Source organism: Malania oleifera, chromosome 3 (genome assembly GCF_029873635.1).
Source record: "Malania oleifera isolate guangnan ecotype guangnan chromosome 3, ASM2987363v1, whole genome shotgun sequence".
NCBI lineage: Eukaryota > Viridiplantae > Streptophyta > Magnoliopsida > Santalales > Ximeniaceae > Malania > Malania oleifera.
Window position 1 is genome coordinate 28,603,923 of NC_080419.1, and position 18,810 is coordinate 28,622,732.

Genomic DNA, 18,810 nt, shown 5'->3' on the forward strand with positions numbered 1-18,810 from the left:
AAGACATACCAATTCCCAAGTATCATTATCCTATAGAGCATGCATCTCTTCTACCATTGTATTCCTCCACCCAAAATGGGACAGGGCTTCAGAAAGACTTGGGAAGAGCAACAAAAGATAGGGTACTGACAAAATAGTAGTATAAGGGTGACAAGAAATTATAAGAAACAAAATTAGAGATTGGAAGTTGGAAACAAATGCGTTTACCTTTTCAAATAGAAATAGGAGGATCAACCACTCGGGTAAGAGGATCATCTAATGAGTTTCTAATGAGGGAACTAGAGGCATAGAAATGGAAGATGGAGGAGGCTCTCCTACCTTGATTCGCCATGTGAAAACTTGCAAATTATAACTATCCAAGCGATGAGAAGGACTCAAACTAGATGAAGATGTAGCCATGTAGGAAGACTGAATGAAGGAAGTAAGTTAGAATCAAGAATAGGCAAAGGAAGGGATTCATCGAGGTCAACAGAAAACAAGGAATCGGAATAGTACGGTGTAGACTCAAAAAAGGTGACATCAACAGAGACAAAATGGATGTAAAATGGGGCTATAACATCGTTATCCTTTTTTGAGTATAGGAATAACCCAGAAAAATACATTTGATAGCACGAGGATCCAACTTATCCCTTCTTGGATTTAAATAATGAACAAAGGACATACATCCAAATATACGAGAAAGGGAGAACAAAGGAGCCTTAGGGAAGATAATTGAATATGGTATTTTACCACCAAAGACATAAGATGGCATTTTATTGATGAGAGAGCAAGCGAAGCACAGCATCACTTGGATATTCATTTGATACAAAAGGGTTCAAGCTGCTTCAAGAATATGTCTGTTTTTTCGCCCCACAACTCCATTTTGTTGAGAAGTGTGGGCACAAGATGACTGATGGAACATGCTAGCGTTTGTCATATAGGTAGCGAATTGAGTACTGAAGTACTCCTTGGCATTATCACTACAATGCATTCGGACTAGCATATCAAATTGAGTCCTTATTTGAGAATAAAAGGCACCAAAAATATTAAACAACTCAGACCGATCTTTCATTAAATACAATCAAGTCTTTTTGGAATAGTCATCGACAAAAGTAACAGAGTATCGAAACCCCACCTTTTACGTGATGCAACTAGGATACCAAACATCGAAATGGACTAACACAGAAGAACTAATTACTCTTTTATTGACTCGAGGCAAAGGGAAGACAATGATGCTTTCCTAATTGACAAGGCTTACAATTGAGGTTAGACACGGAACTCAGAGTAGGAACTAGCTAGTTTAACTTGTCCAATGATGGATAACCAAGGCAACCATGGATTTGATGTGGTGTGGCAGCAGTACTACAGGCAATAGGAGAAGAGAGCAACTCAAAGTAGTAAAGTCCACCAATCTCACGTCTTGAGCCAATCGTCTTCCTCGTCTTCAAATCCTAAATAAGAACAAACTCGGGAAAGAAGGTTATAGAGCAGTTTAATGACTGATTTTACTAACAGACATAATATTAAAGGGAGATTTAGGAATGCAGAGAACAGAAGAAAAAGAGATAGAGGGAGTAGGATTTACTGTTCCTATTCCCTTAGCAGCAATAGTGGACCCATCAGCACGGGTAACTTGAGGCAGATTTGTAGAATACTGGAAAGTAGAAATGAATTTGGTGACACCAGTCATATGGTCAGTAGCAGCAGAGTCGATAATCCAAGAGCTAGTGGGAGAGATATCAGATGACATACAAGCAGCATGGTTACTTTTCTGAGCAAAAAATGCAATGTGATAAGATGCTTGCTGGGGTGCTTGGTACTGCAGGAACCTTGAATACTTCCTCCTCTGAGACAACTAAAGTATGTCGTTCACTCAAACAAGTAACTGACAAGGGAGACACACTTTTGGGATTTAAGAACTCCGTCCCAACACACATACAACCTCGATAGAGCAGCAGATCAAAAATACACAGCAGACATCTTTTTCGAATTCACCAATTTGATCCCAACATACACAACCTTCGACCACCTATGCAAACCACAAGCTGACAACATACAAATCAAAAAACACAGCGAATACCACTCTTTAAGGCCCAATAAACTCAATAAACATTGACAAACAGGTTCAAGAAGCATCAAACAACTATTCCTTGGATGTCATAAATGAGCAACTAAAAAAGGTGAAATCTTTGGACAAAAAACATCACAAAAAACATTAATAATATGTTTATAGAGGGATTCGAGCACTGCTGGAAGAATTCAAGCCAGAAACATGCCTGAAACTGGCTTCTTGCGCTGGAGCGTCGGGTCGGCCCCGGTAGTCTTCGACCGGCGCATGAGGGCGCATGGGCAAGCTTCTGGAGATGGGATAGTGGGAGAGAGATCGGCAATGTCTGTGAGTGATTAGGATGTTGTTTTCGCAAAATCTATAGTGGATTTTGTGTCCTGAAGTGGCAGTGTTGCCCAGGAATTTTCCGGCAACAGCTCTGGCTTCCAGCAGCTGCAGGCTGCTTTTTAGGAATATACTGTTGCTAGAAATACTTCTACGATGGCAGACATGCAGCGGAGTTTGGGTTTTAGGGCTTCAATTTTGATGGTGGCTGTGACAATTAGGGTTTAGGTCTCAGAATCATGCTCTGACACCATGTTGAACAATTGGGTAAAATGGAAGACATAATCACAACGATAGGTCTCTCCCTCTATTTATAATATATGTCAAAGTACATGCCAATGATCATAATACCCTTAGTAACTCCCACTTGTTAACATAACACTCACACACTAACAATGCTAAATGACTAAGATAACCATCAACAATTATTATTGGTTACAGTTCTACCACATTAAGCCTTCGCATGTCAAACCATGTGTAATTAACTTTTTTTTTTTTTTGGCTTAAAGTTGCTCGTACAACCTTAAGAATCAAAAGGAAAGTAATCCCACATGGGCAGAGTAAGCATTCCTTTTTTGCCAATAGAAATAAAGATATATATATCATCTAAGTACCATTGTATCAACCTGACCATGTGCCCTCCTACTAGCATACAGATAATACTAAAAGCTTTGAAACCACCATAAAATTATTTTACACAAGCTACCCACCTTGGTGTCTTCATAGAGTAAATTTAAGATTTTCAGGACCATCATATAATTTATTTACAGATTCATTAACTATATATATACACACATATATATTATTATTAATAATAAAACTTTATAAGTGGACCCAATGGCTTGCTTGCCAACCACAACCCCACCCCCCACCCCTAATTCGCAATTTGGGACCATACAATGCAAGTCATTTCTACTCTACCATGCAAACTTGAGAAATTTTTTAAAATATAACAGTAGTCAATCAGATATTTTTTTTGACTTACAGATTCACTATGACCAGTCAACGAATGTACCAGGTTACCATCAACGGCATTCCAAACACATATTCTGCAATCTGCAAGTAGAAAACAATGTTGGAATAGAAGTACAAAACTTAGGCCGAATTGCTAGCAAGAATGCAGACAGAGAGCAAATTGCCTCTCAGCCGAGAAAAGTATAGAGAACCTCTGCCATGGCCCAACTTCCAATCTCAAACATGAATATCAGGAATAGCGTCAGATTCACGGACAGTCAAAAATGCATAAAGAATAATATATTATATAAAGTTGTAAAATAAACTAAAATTTTCATCCCAAATCAAAAACAAATAGAGGGAGAAGCAAGCCCCACACCGTACAGCAAAAACAACAACAACCATGGCTTAATCCCCACTTAGGCAAGATGGCTAATTCATTTTCCGCCAATCTTAACCTTGGGTCATTGTCTCTGAAAAAAGTAGGGTTGTTAAATCCTCACTCACAATCTCATTCCAAATTATTGGTTTATCCCTCCCTCTCCTACTGCAACTAACATTAACTAAGCTTACTCCTCTCACTGGTGCATTATTTGGGCCTACTTTGCAAATGTCCAAACCATCTCACATGCCCCTACCTTATCTTCTACTCATGCTGTGCCTAACTTACCATGAATGTGATCATTCCTTAATTTATCTTCAAAGTTATACCACTCATCCATCCTAGCAGTCTCATTTCGGCAACTTATACTTTTTGGATATGTTGTTTCTTAATTTCCCAACATTTTCATCCATATAGCATTGTCGATCTTATCCTATAGAACTTTTTTTATTAATTATGAAGGTATTCTACAATTGAACCAACTTGATCTAACTTTATATATTACCTTATTCAATTTCTCCTTTAACTTGCACAATAGACCTGATCGAAATCTACTAATGCTATTAATTTATAGATCTTCAAGTTTGATATTTTCTTCAATATTCCTCCTACCATGACTAAAATTGCATTTCTTATATTTTGTTTTATTTCTACTTATCTTAAAATCTATAGATTCTAAAGCTTCTCTCCATAATTCTAATTTAGATTATAATGCATGTCCAGTTTCATCAATCAAGAAAATATTATCTACAAATAATATACATCATGAACCTCTTTTTGGATACTACTAATAAATTCATCCATCAATAGTGCAAAAAAAATAGTGCTCAAAGCAAACCTTTTCCTTGATATTTTCACCTATTTTGACTGGAAATTCCCAAAACTCTCCACCTATAGACCTAAGTCCTAACACTAACCATTCCCCTATTGTAAGTATCCCTAATGACATCCATACACCTACTACATACTTCCCTTTTTTTTTTTTGGGAACCATCATAGAACTTCGATACTTGAAATTAACCTTTATAAGCTTTCTCTAGGTCAATAAAAAAACCATGTGCAAGTCCCTCTTTTTTTCCCTAAATTTTTCCATTAATCTTCTTAACTGATACAGCTCCATTAACCATGTTAATTCCAAGCTGACCTTTATTCATTTTTCTTTTGGCTCCATCGAACCAAACATCCTTCCCTCAAGGAACAGCCGCAGAAAATCCCACCACACCATCCAAAAGATTTTGAGAAGCAACATCTTGCTCACTGATCTTCTCCACAGGAGTAGGTAACATCCCATCCCCACACTGAATATTAACACAGAAGTCTCTCACCCAATCCCCCCTCCTCAAATTTGATACATCCCCCAAACCTTCAAGTAGAGGAAAAAGGCATATAAGAAATATTCCCCAGTGCATCAGAGTGGTCAAATGCAACTCACTATCCGTTTCCAAGGTATTCTTGACACCGTTTTCATTTTCTCCATTGTATTTGGGTGGCATCTGCTTGATACCTTTTTCCCTCATTAATAAATTCTCCCTTTGCTGATCAAAAAAAGATATCTACCATTTTTTTCTCCTTTGTAAAAATTATTTCCTCCATTATCTTTGTCACACTTAGTGCAGTTCTGATATTTCTCAACACAATATTTCCAGCATCATCTACTTTCAAAATTTGCCTCCCTGCAAGTTTGAAGCCTTACAATTGCTAACAAACTAATTTTTCTTACCTTTCACCTACTTCCTTGCAGCGCTTGTACACGTTTGAAGCCACAGCAGTCTCGCATCCATCATCTTGTAATTTCCCAAAAATATTCACTGTTTGATGCAAAAAATAGCTTAGACTCTCCCTATTCTTACCTCCAAATGAGTCTGGCCCTAACAACCCCCCCCCCCCCCCCCCCCCCCAAAAAAAAAAAAACCCATCCAGGGGGGCACAAATCTTCAACAAAAGGCTCCCTTCTAAGCCCATTACCATCAGCTAAACAGCCCTGCTCGCTCTTATCCCTTAAGCCTTGATTCTTGCCATAAGCATCTTCTTGGACCTCTCCCCTGCATAAACCCCCAGCTAAAAGAATCCCCCCTGACCCTTATTAGAACAAGGGCCATAGCCTTAGGCTATAAAACCTGCCTCCTGGGCTTTATCAATAACATTTGGACAATTGACCTGTTCAAGAGAGTGTCTCAACTTGGAAGAGAAAGAGCCCTCCATTCTTTCTAGCATGTGTTTCAAGTCCAACTCATTCACACTATTGGCCTGTTAAGAATCTGGCCCAGCTTAGATAATAAAGGGACTCCTTTATCAAATAAGCAGCCCACGTCCAAAACAATCAGCAAGCTCCTCAGCCCAATCATCATTATTTCCCCTCCCAAGAGAAACCTTGGCCTCCTCTTCCACCTTCTCGGCCCCAGATGCAGCCCTAACTGTCTTGACTGTAGGAATCATTGTTTCTCAATGGCTTACAGTTCTGAATGCCCAGGATCCTTTAAATTCAACTCGCTACGACACTGTGCAAACAAATTCCCTTTCCCTGCAACCACACCGTGAATCCACAGCATATTGCTATGTTTACATCAATCACCACCAACATTCTTTACTACCGCCACCATCTGCCTGCAAGAACAACAAGCTCGCTCAACAACTACATCTTTGCCACCAACCTCATGATGAAGACCCCTAGTCGACTAACAAAACTCATTTTCAAAGCTTGGCAACCCATCACCTTCAAAGAAATGAACAGAAACCAAATATCTCCTCTTTCCACCCAAATCAACAACAACAAAGACAAACAACAAAACCAAGCCTTAAGTCCCACTAGGTGGGGTCGGCTATATGAATCATTTTCCGCCAATTTATGCAATCATGGACCATTTCTTTTGACAAATTCAGGGCTATTAAATACTTACTATCTCATTTCAAGTTATTTTAGGTCTACCCTACCCTTTCTACTCCCTCCCCCCCCCCCCCAAAACAGTAACTAACTCACTCTTCTTCACTAGTGCACTATGTGGCCTACGTTGTAGTGTCCAAACCATCTGAGTTGTCCCTCCCTTATCTTATCTTCTATAGGAGCTACACCTAACTTACCACGAATATGTTCATTCCTTAATTTATCTTTCAGTGTTATGCCACTCATCATCAAAGCAATCTCATCTATGCAACCTTTACTATTTAGATATATTGTTTCTTCATCACCCAACATTCTGATCCATATAGCATATCTAGTCTTATAGCCGTCCTATAAAACTTCCCTTTCAATTTTAAGGGTATTCTACAATCACAAAGCACACTTGAAGCACTTCTCAATTTTACCCAACCTTCTTTAACTCTATGCACTACATCATCTTCAATTTCTCCTTCAGCTTGCATAATAAATCCAAGGTATCGAAATCTATAAGTGCTATTTATTTATTTCTTCGTCATCAAGTTTAACTTTATCTCCAATATTCCTCCTACCATTACTAAAATTACATTTCATATATTCTGTCTTATCTTTACTTATCCTAAAGCCTCTAGATTCCAAAGCTTCTCTCCATAATTCTAATTTAGCCTCTACTCTACCCCTAGTTTCATTAATCAATACAATATCATCTGCAAATAACAAACACGATGGAACCTCATTTTGAATGCTCTTAGTCAGTTGGTCCATCACTAAAGCAAAAAGATAAGGGCACAAAGCAGATCCTTGATGTATACCTATGGAGATTGGAAATTCTCTAGTTTCTCCATCTATAATCCTTACACTAGTCATTACTCCATCGTACATATCCTCAATGACATCAGCATACCTACTACATACACCCTTTTTTTCTAAAACCCACCATAGAACTTCCCTGGGTACCCTATCATATGCTTTCTATAAGTCAATAAATACCAGATGCCAGTACCTCTTCTTTTCCCTAAACTTTTCCATTAATCTTCTTAAAATATGTATAGCTTATGCAGTAGATCTCCCAGGCATAAAACCAATTGATTTTCTGAGACCTTTGTTTCTAACCTTAATCTTTGTTCAACTACCCTTTCCCACAGTTTCATCGTATGACTCATAAGTTTAATTCCATGATAGTTATTACAATTTTGAATATCTCCTTTATTTTTGTATATAGGTATTAAAGTGTTTTTCCTCCATTCATCTAGCATTTTCTTAGGTTTTATAATTGTGTTAAATAAATTAGTTAACCACATAATTGTGATACCACCTAAGCATTTCCAAACTTCAATTGGGATATTATCCAGTCCTATAGCTTTTCCATTTTTCATTTTTTTAGCACAAACTTAACTTCATTAACTCTAATTTTGTGAATAAATCTCATATTTTTAGTCTTCTCCTCATTTGTCAAATCTAAGTTTAAGTCTTCTATTTGATTTTCATTAAACAACGTACTAAAGTAACTTCATTATCTTTCTTTTATGTCTTCGTCCTTAACCAAGACAATATCATCCTCACTTTTTATGCATTTTACATTTCCTAAGTCCTTACTCTTCCTTTCTTTAGCTTTAGCAAGTTTAAATATCTTTTTCCCCTTTTGTATCTAATCTATCATACAAACTATTAAATGATCTGTATTTAGCTTCACTAACGGTCTTTTTTGCATATTTTCTCGTCTCTTTACACTTTTCAAAGTTATCCACGTTTTATACCAAATTCTTTTTATCTTTACGGCTTTTTGGACATCTTTATCCCACCACCAACTCTCTTTACTATTCGAGAATCTTCCCCTTGATTCACCTAAAATCACTTTTGCTATCTTTTTAATAGAACTACACAATCTACTCCAAAGAGTATTAGTATCAACCACATCCTCTATAGTCCAATCCCCATCTTCGACCACTTTATCTTTAAATTTTCTTATATTTTCTCCCTTTAGGTTCCACCACCTAGTTCTTTCACATTGGCTTATTTTATCCTTTTTCTTCCATTTTTTAATACATATATCTAACACTAAGACTCTATGTTGTGTGGTTAGGCTTTTCACCTGGAATAACTTTACAATCCTTGCATGATAAACAATCCACCCTCCTAGTTAAAAAAAACAAGCTATTTGACTTCTTTTTTGTCCACTTTTAAAGGTTATTAAGCGTTCTTCCCTCTTCTTAAGAAAGTATTCATTATAATAAAATCATATGACATAGCAAAGTCTAAGATTATCTCCTCAGGCTCATTTTTGTCTCCATATCCATATCCTCTATGTATCCTCTCATAACCTTTATTATCCCTTCCAACGTGTCCATTCAGATCTCCTCCTAAGAATATTTTCTCAACCCCTGGTATGCCTTGTATAATACCATCCATATCTTCCCAAAATTGTCTCTTAAGATTTTCTGCTAACCCTACTTAAGAAGAACAAGCACTAATGATATTTATTATCTCTTGGCCTAATACCATCTTGATTTTTATAATTTTATCCCCTACTCTGTTTACATCAACAACGCTATCTTTTAAATTTTTGTCTACAATAATTCTTATTCCCATTCTCATGTTTTTCTTTTCCAGTGTACAAAAGTTTAAATCCTAATTTATCAATTTCTCTAGCTTTCTCCCCCACCCACTTAGTTTCTTGAAGGCAAATTATATTAATTTTTCTTACCATTGTGTCCACAATTTCCATGCTTATACCCGTAGTGTCCCTAAATTCCAAGTTGCTAATCTAATCCTAGTTTGATGAACTAGCTTCTTTACTTGCCCACGTCCAGAATGATGCGGGAATCCTTGCATATTTGACACTGTACCCGGGCACCAACACAGTGTGTCACTTTGGGGCGACGACCTAGCTCACCCTCGCTCACTTTTCGCTACACCCAGGTGGTACAAGTGCAATGCGTCGCTCGTAGGAGACGCCCCAGCAAATATTCGGTAAGGATTCATATCATATTGATCTGACAAATTTTATGCTGGCTGTCAGCTACCTAATGCAACCCTCCTCCTTTACCTAGGCTTGGGATCGGCCGTGTGTGAAAAAAATTAGGACATTAAAGCATCACAGACGGAGTTCTTTCCACCCAAATCCTAACTCCAAAAACTTTCCACACCTTTGTTGTATGAATCAATCATCCATATATTGCAATTTTGATTTTATTCAAGAATGAACAAATATAGATTCTTCCCTACTTTGCCCAACTTTAGATCTAGGATAAATCGAACATTTGCGCAACTGCACTGACATCATCTATTCAATCCAAAGTGCAACCAATGCAAATGAGCAGGGTATATTTCATGAGAGCAACATCATGAATGATATAAAGACTTCTATTTTACTTGGCCCACATTTCTTTGTTCAATTACCCTTTCCCAAAGTTTCATTGTATAAGTCTAATTCCTCAATAGTTATAGCAATTCTGAATATCCCCTTTATTTTTCTATATATTAAAGTGGTTTACCTCCATTCCTCTTGAATTTTCTTAGCTGTTATACGTGTTAAATAAATCATAATTAACCATATAATTCTGTTATCACCTAGGCAATTCCAAAATTCAATCGGATGTTGTATAAATCCTATAAATTTTCCATTTTTCATACTTGGTTTTATTAACTCTAGGTTCAAGCCATCTACTTGGTTTTCATTCTAAAATAGGCCACTATTCTAGCTCGTACCAGTAGCAACCCACTGATCTTTACAAATCTACCAGGACGTAGCTGATCCTTCCATAGTAATCAAAGGCACAACATGCATGAGGAGCAGAGGGTACATGGAGCCTAAGCGGGAGGCAACATTGTCTGTAAAATGCCCTATATAATAGATCCTTGATTGTAAACACATTAGCATTAGTGTTTGAAATTAAAATATCAAAATATTCAATACTAGAACATAAATGAATACAATAACAAAAATTTTCAATAATATGCATTCGTTCATGCCATAAGTCCCACAAAACAGAAGCAGAAATAGCAGCAGGGAAAAAAAAAATGTAAAAGCAGCAGTAGTGCAGGTCTGACTGAGATTCCAGAAATTCCAGATAACAGAAGCAGAAATTCCAATAAAAAAAATGCTTCTGGAAAAAAAAAAAAAAAAAAACAGCTCAGTTTCCAAATAACATTAAAAAAAAGGAAAAGATATTTTTAGGGGCGGGGGTGGCGGGAGAACATAAGAGGGCTTAGAGCAGCAGAGCAGTTCAGTAGAAGAATGAAGACCAGCAAAGCAGAAATTTCAAAAAAAAAAAAAACAAAAAAACAACCCGCAGCTCTAACTTAGAGCAGCACAGCAAGCCAAAGTAGAAAATGAAAAAGAGGTCAGAGAGCAGCTGAGCATACATGCCAGGAAAAAGTAGCATAAATTCCATTAAAAAAGAAAAAAGGTCATTCCTGAGCCACAAGGCTCCCGGCTTTGCAAGGGTAGGGGGAGGACCGTCACAGTGTACGCAACCTTACCCTCGCATTATGTAAGGCGGCTGTTTCCTTGGATTCAAACCAGTGACCAACCGGTCACAAAGAAGCAACCTTACCATTGATCCAAAGAGGGAAAAAAAAATGAGGAGACCTGGTCAATCAAGATGAAGAAGTGGAAAAGACTTGAGTGGACCTTCAATTAAAGCTTGAGAGTTGGCTTTGGGAATCTAGGGTTGGCTTTAGATAAACAGCATATTATATTCTCTTTTCACTTTTTTTAATAATCACACACAAATCAGATGGCTGAGATTAAAAAAAGAAGGGAAAAAAAATACCAAAAACAAAGTATAATGTATGCATATGTGAGGTGCACCTCAGTGTGTATCTTTAAAGGTTGCCTCACCTTAACCCCCATGAGGCGCAAGACTCATCGCCTCACTGCACCTTGCATGCCTTTGACTACCATGATCCTAAGAAAGCTCTCATATTTCTTTCCAAACACATCAAAAATGGCAAGGGAAATAAGGGTCAAAAACTTTCCTCTTCTATTTAAAGTGGCTCGGATACCGTTTCAAGTGCAAAACTCCTCTCCCACAGAACTGGTAATGGCCCACTACTGCCTGATCAAGGAAAAGGCCATTCACGCATAAAAAACACCTGTTGACAAGGGCAGACCCCTTTCTTCAAGTTATCCCATGCGTTGCCTCCCAAGCAAGAAAAGCAGCCTTTGGAGGCTGCTGGTTTACAGATGTGCATTTTGTTGCTGGTGGGGAGAGTTTTCTGTAAAAGGATCTGACCATGAATCTGCCATTAGGCCCATTAATATCCAGGATCAATTTTGGTTCACTGGTAATGTTCCAGTAATGGAACTTGTACAAACTGCTGTAGAAGTCACTAAGGTGATCAATTTCCCAATCAGCAACATTTCTAATCAAGACAATGTTCCAAAAAGTTTTTTGATCTGAAATCTGAAGATGTTGACTGATGAAGGCCTCCTCTATGCTATCCGCTGCTATTGTCCTACTATTATTTTTATCACTGACCTTTAAATTTTATTATAATTTCTCCCTTTCTATTCCACCACCTAGTTCTCTTGCATTGATCCATGTTATATCTCTTCCATATTTTATGCGTATATCTATCACTAACCTCTATGTTGTGTAGTTAAACCTTCACAATAGGCAACTTTACAATCCTACCTAATAAATAATCTACTCTCCTAGCCACGAAAAATATATTTGACTTTTGTTTTTCCCATTCTTGAAGGTTATTAAGAGTTCATTGCTACAAGAAATATGACATGACAAAGCCAAAGTCTAAAGATAGAACCATTGTCTTCAGTAAGTTCTTAAAAACTGAGCTAATAGATTCACCAAAACAAACTTCTAAATGTTGCCCAAATGGACACCACAAAATACCAAAATGTGGAACATACTAGGAGTATAGACTAACAGATTCATCCTCATCATTGCTAGCTTCAGTCTCTTCCCCTCTCTGACTCCAGAATCTGCTTCCCCATATTCTACAGGTCAGGACCCCAGGAGCCCAGGTTTGATCTGATTTTCCCTGTACACTTCTGAGAGCCTCTGCAGTTTTCTCTGGAAACTGCCCCTTCTTTCTGCATATCTGCAGAATCCCCTGTTTCAGGCCTACTTGTGTGTATCTTAGCTTCTTCAAGGGTTCTAAGTCCTTAAGAGCTCTAAGAGTTTGGGCTTGGGCTGCCCCTTCACCAGCATGAACCTTTGTAGCTCCAATGGGCTTTATCTTGGATCTCTTTTTTCTGCCCACTGAGATGGACTTTCCCTTGTTTAAATAATTTCACGTTGGGCTTCCAAGAATAGACGTTCAAACTTTCTTCACCTCACAATGCACCTACCAGCTCTTTTTTTTTTGGGGGGGGGGGGGGGGGGGGGGGGGGAGGTGTTATTTCAAGTACCTCAACGAAAGAGAGGATGAAGAGCACACCACATTGCTTTCCATATTGGACCATTTCATTCCATTCACTAGGGAGGATGAGAGAGTTGGGAGGTTGACTCCTCGGGATTGATTTCCTCCAAGTCTTTTTCCTGACATCTCCTAAAAGCACCCTCCCCCTCCCCCAATCCTTTTCCTTTGCAGCCAAATCACTTTGAATGCTAAGGTTACCTTGTAGATCCGGACCTTCATCTGGACTGTGACATTTGACAGGCACACGACATGTTACAAATAAGTAGGCCTTACATGTATATCAGCCCGATGTGCTTGATGTGGTGAGCCCAATGAAATGCCCACCTGTTTCTTCACTGCAAGGTGGCAGCGCATCCTCTGGAATGCTCTCTTTTCGTATCTCGTCTTGTTAGTGAATCACAGGGGTTTGGGCTCAAGGAAAAAAAAAAAGATGTGCTCTATGGACTCTTTGGCTCAAGAGGAACGCGAGAACCTTTAAGGGAAGCTCATCTAGCCACATTCATTATGGGATAGAGTCGTTTTCTTGGAATTTTTTGGGTCCATTCTCTTGATTTCTTTTGGGATCCCCATCCAATCTTCAAAGGGATTGGAGAGAAGACCTTCTTTAATCTTTTTGGTATTTGATCACTGTTCACCAATCTATGTGGACACCCTACTCTTAAAAAAAAAAAATCTATGTGGACACCCTGTCCTCAAGACTTATTGTACTCTATTATAATTATTAATATAATTTTTCTCTTATCCAAAAATAATGGAGGTATAGACAATAGTCCCACCAAGCAAGGTCCTACAAGAGACAATTTGAACAGAGACTGAACCTTTGGCATTGATAGCAAGCCCTGACTCAACAATAAGAGGGTGTTACAGGACCCAAACTCAGTTACTCAAGGTCAAATGTTCAAGTAATGAAAACACTCTCCAAGAATGGAAGTAAGATTGTGTACATCTAACCCTTCCCAAACTCTGGAATGCATGAGGGTGTTTTGTACTCAGTATTACATTTGGCATCATTTGCATGAAGTAACCACCTTAAAAACTCGAACCTATCAACCTAGGACTTTGACCATTGTACTAGAAAGTTCACCAGCATGGCATGCCAACCTCCATCTCCAATACAGTAATTTTAAATTTCATACGTCATGTTCCTCTTAAGCACAAATCAGCCGAGATGCATTTTGTGCTGTCACGAACCTTCCTTATTCACAACTAAGGACTAAAAGAAGAAATTTCAAAATATCCTATATTCTACTGCATACAAAGCTTCTTGCAGGGGACAAGATGATCATGCCCTTTGCATTTGAGAGAAATGTATTCCTTATCCAGTATCCACTACTTTCAAGACCTCTACAATCAAAAAGTGACCAGAGAAGGCTCACCATGACAAAAGTCCATACCTATGTCAAACATCAATCCATTAACTTTCAGCTCATATCTTGAACCACCATAGCTAACTACTCACTAGTCAAACAGTCAATAAGAGAACCATGACACTAAAGAATAATAAAGCTGGAAAAACAAAACAAATAGCTACAGGAAAAATCATTCTTATCTGAAAGATACAAAGATCTTCATTAGTGCGAAAAACCTATTGCGTCCTTATTAATGATATATTAATACATATACAACATGAATACATGTTGGTAAAATAAGCTTGTTCTTTTGTTAATAAAACAAACACTATCAAAAAATTTCATAGAGAAGTGTTAGAAAGAAGGAAGATAAGTCATCATCCTAAAATAAAAACCAAACAAAGAGTTGAACTTCATATTTTGGAACTGCCCAATGAAGTTGGAGGACATAGTCAAATTATCTTTTCCTTCCCAGCAGAGTCGGATAAAATTAGTCAATGACTCAATAAAGTTTCAAATATAACAAACTGAAATCAGAGTTTACACATCACATAATTTGTAGAGGACAAAGTTCTCTGAAAAAATAAAAAACAATATTCCATATCCTATAAAAAGCCTATTTATGACAGCCTGTGTTAGTACGTGTGAACAAGCACTTACCCATGAGAGCAGCAAGGACAAAGCGATTGTCAAGGCTCCACACAATCATATTAACACCACGCGGAGTTGGAAGAATTCGCTGGCGCGGACCTCCACGTCGAGGTTGAGTAGGCATTGGTGGAGGTGGGACTTTCAGGTGATATGCTCGCGTCCAACGTCCAACTTTTCCCTAAACCAAAATATATACATACATACTAATTGGCAAGAGAGATACAGACAGAGATAGAGAGGGAAAGAATTGGGATATGGCTCAAATGCAATGAATTGAAAACATTGAACTTCATATGAAAAGGAGAATGCAGATGCTACTCTCACCAGAAAAAGCTAACAGGTAAAAATAATAATAATAATAATAATAGTAATTTTCTATAAAAGCAATAGAAGAAGTAGAAGGTGAAAAGTAACAGCAAAGGAATTCTTACGTGTGATCTACGTGATTTCGGAATCCAAATAATAGCACTACCATCACGAGAACAGGTAACTATGTTGTCATGAGTAAACCTAAAAGCAGACAGATAACATGAATGTCACTTTTATGCAAGAAGCAGGAATGCATGAAACAAGATAAGCTTTGATGTTTTTGCATTGTTGCAAAATGTGCTGGCAGCTATTAAAACATTAAAGAAGAAGAAGAACAACAACAACAACAACAAAACATGACAGGATCATATCTGACTTCAATAAAGAAATCCAGACAAACCAGGAATTCTTAAATTTTGGAAGATTATCTTCCTTTGAGGCATCAGTTATGGAAAACCTAGATGTCACAGCACAACCACTGCATGATGAAGTAGAATCATATATCAGCATGGAAATTTCGTTAAAGAAATCAGACAACAGGCCAAAACAAACTAACCTGAATTGCACATAATTGACATCATTCTCATGGCCAGATAACACATCCATCTCATGATTTGGTTGCTCTGACTCTTCTGTGCTTGATTTGCAAGCACTCCACACCTGTATGCATGTGTATACAAACTTAAACCTAAATTTACAGCTCAACTTCACCCCTGAAAACTCATTACTGACTGCTCAAAGAACACCCACTCAAGGAATATAGAAACAGGATAGATATAAACACATGCATGAAAGATCACTCCAAGTCTAAATGCACATATTCGAGTGTACCCTCGCAAGAGTGTCTGAGCTGCCAGTGACAAATACAGTCCCATTGGCATTAAATGCACAACAGAATATTTGGCAGTTCTGCGGACCAGCACTTGTAGATGGACCAGTGCTCTTTCCTGCAGCCATTCCATACTTCTATATAAGTTCTTGCATAGATCAATGAACAACTAGGAATTAAATAAAAAAAGTAACAAACCAGCGACAGAATCTGAAGGCTTTGGAACATATATCCGTGGAGCAAACTGGGAGTATCGGGCATCCCAGATCCTACACGTTCCATCATCAGATGATCTGCAAAGTTGAAGGAAATGTAATGAGAAATTAAAAACAAAAGAACATGGCAGTAATAATATAGATTTTGTCCAGAGTGTCCATGTCAAAAGCCATCAAAATTCATGTTCTTAACTGGGAAAAAAAAACACATGAAACGAATATATTCTACAAAACTCAGATGTGGAAACTACAATATTCCAAAAAAATAGAACAAAACATTGGAAGAGCCAAGAAATTGTAACATAAGCAAGCAAAACACAAATATTTTAAACAGAAAGAATGGAATACAGAAAATTTTTGAGCTGGATTACTCCAACTAATACGAATTGCTTGCCTCACAGTTTGACATTTTAAAGCAGATGAGACCACATCATAGATACCACACCCTAGAATTACACATGGCAGGCCCCAGTTCCCACTTCAATTTCTCCACTACAGTTGCAAAAGTTCTGTTGCCACTTCGGTGGCCAACAATGGAATTTATTTACCGGGATTGCAAGTACTTAACCAACTTATTTTCATTTGTTAGATTTAAGATTTTTTAAAACATCTTTTACTCTACAAAATCTATGCATTCAGGTAACAAAACCTAGGGATTCTTGATAATTCTTCTGGGGACGTGTTGAGAAGCTAAACTGGTAGAAAAGGATTAAAACCATTTTGACATAATTTCAAAGTCTATCTGACGAATAAATATGAACTACAAATTCCATAATGTCAGCACTTTACAAGGGCTTAACCACATTTTATAAGGGTTTAAATCACCCCTAACAGCAGTAGAGTGAGCGAGTGACTCCTAAGTGTGCATTCCCCAAGCTCACAAACAATAATTCAGAGCAGTAAAGCAAGAGCATAAAAATAACGCAATTAACCACTATGTGGTATACTAAACAATTCATCAAAAAATCAACACCACCAGGCAGATCATCAAATTCTTGACACTAAATTAGGAACCAGAAGGAAAGATAATCCAAGGAATGAGCCTTACGATAGAAGCTGGTATACTGCACTTGGCCTGGGACTAAATGCTATAGCAGTAACAGCACCACCATGTCCACGCAAAACTGAAATAGGAAGGCCGTCTGGCAAACGCCACTATCATAATTCAGAAAGAACTGTCAGATGATCAATACAAGTATCAAACAAAAACACCAGCCAAGGTAATTTGACGAGAACAGAATCTTACAACACGAATAATACAGTCATTTGAAGAGGATGCCACCAAAGTATTATTGGAGCTTACAGCCAAGTCCGTAATGTCACCCTTTCAAGCATGAGATTACAAACATAATTAACTGAATAAAAAAGAAAAACAAATGAAAAATACGCCTTTTATGGATTGTGTAAATTGTAAACTCACTTCATGCCCACGACAGCTGGCCAAGCAATATGCAGTTTCCATTGACCAGATTTTCACAAGGCGGTCATCTGAACCAGTAATAACATATCTCCCTGAGCGATCAAATATGGCTGCATGATATCAATAAAAAAGTATTTATTAGATATTTGTCCATGGCCATTATTGTGCGTACTGTGAAGAGAAAGGGAGAATTGATGCCAAATCTAAGCCGAGATTTGGGTAGATAAGCATCAAGCATGGTATGCAAAACCTACCTTAGGATTTTTCTCACTTGCAAAGCATTTTATGCTCCGACTGGTGAGCATACAATTTTCAAATATGAGTGGTGAGTTTAGTTTAGTCACATGATATGAAAGAAAGAAGCATGGATGCAAACTGGAGTGTTTATGACTTGGTGGTCACTTCCTACATGTTAGCCGAGTATCAAACAAGCCAGATTAAATTCTTGAATTCAAGTTCATTGGATTAACAAGCCAAATATAAATTGTCCTAAGTTCAATATGGTAAATATCATGAACAAATAAACGAGGATTTAGTTTGCTTCACCTATTCAAATTCCAAACTCTCTATGAAAGGGAGAAAGCTAGGTTTTCTGGCATCTCAAACAATCAAGAAGCTAAGAACTAGCATTTTAATATTTCAAACGACTGCATCGCACATCCCTTTCCTCTTTTACTTTTAATCAGTCCCACCCTTTTTAAGAGGCAGGATAGGGTTTCAATACCTTACATGATAGCCTGGCTCTTGCAGTGGTATTCTATTTTTGCTGTTATTTGGGTTATTTGGTTGAAGAGGAATGCCCCAAGTCTTTTGAGATCATGGGCCTTCTGTGAATTTGATTTGGGAAAAATCATGCTTTAGTGTCCATGTGGGTGTTCAGTAGCAGGTGTTCCTGCTATATGGCTTTTGCAGATATTCATCACAATTAGCTGTCTCTTGACTCTCTTTTGACCTAGTCTTGGATTTCTTCTTGTATTAGCTTTTGTTTCTGTATCTTTTCTGTTTTTCTGAGGATCATCCTCTTTTGTACATTTTTCTTTCTCAATAAATTTCTTCATTCTATGATAG

The 18,810-nt window shown here is 37.7% G+C and overlaps 1 protein-coding gene across 1 annotated transcript in view; it reads right to left on the reverse strand.

The window, feature by feature from the left end:
* LOC131150327 (uncharacterized) overlaps positions 1-18,810 on the reverse strand; it is a 50,888-nt gene that overhangs the window by 22,491 nt on the left and 9,587 nt on the right. Inside the window, exons 6-15 of the mRNA XM_058100966.1 lie at positions 17,743-17,852; positions 17,569-17,646; positions 17,371-17,477; positions 16,306-16,400; positions 16,110-16,225; positions 15,835-15,938; positions 15,679-15,756; positions 15,401-15,479; positions 14,979-15,147; positions 3,357-3,427 (exon numbers count right to left, since the gene is read on the reverse strand). Coding sequence (XP_057956949.1) covers positions 3,357-3,427; positions 14,979-15,147; positions 15,401-15,479; positions 15,679-15,756; positions 15,835-15,938; positions 16,110-16,225; positions 16,306-16,400; positions 17,371-17,477; positions 17,569-17,646; positions 17,743-17,852 — 1,007 coding nt within the window. The remainder of the gene's footprint in view (positions 1-3,356; positions 3,428-14,978; positions 15,148-15,400; positions 15,480-15,678; positions 15,757-15,834; positions 15,939-16,109; positions 16,226-16,305; positions 16,401-17,370; positions 17,478-17,568; positions 17,647-17,742; positions 17,853-18,810) is intronic.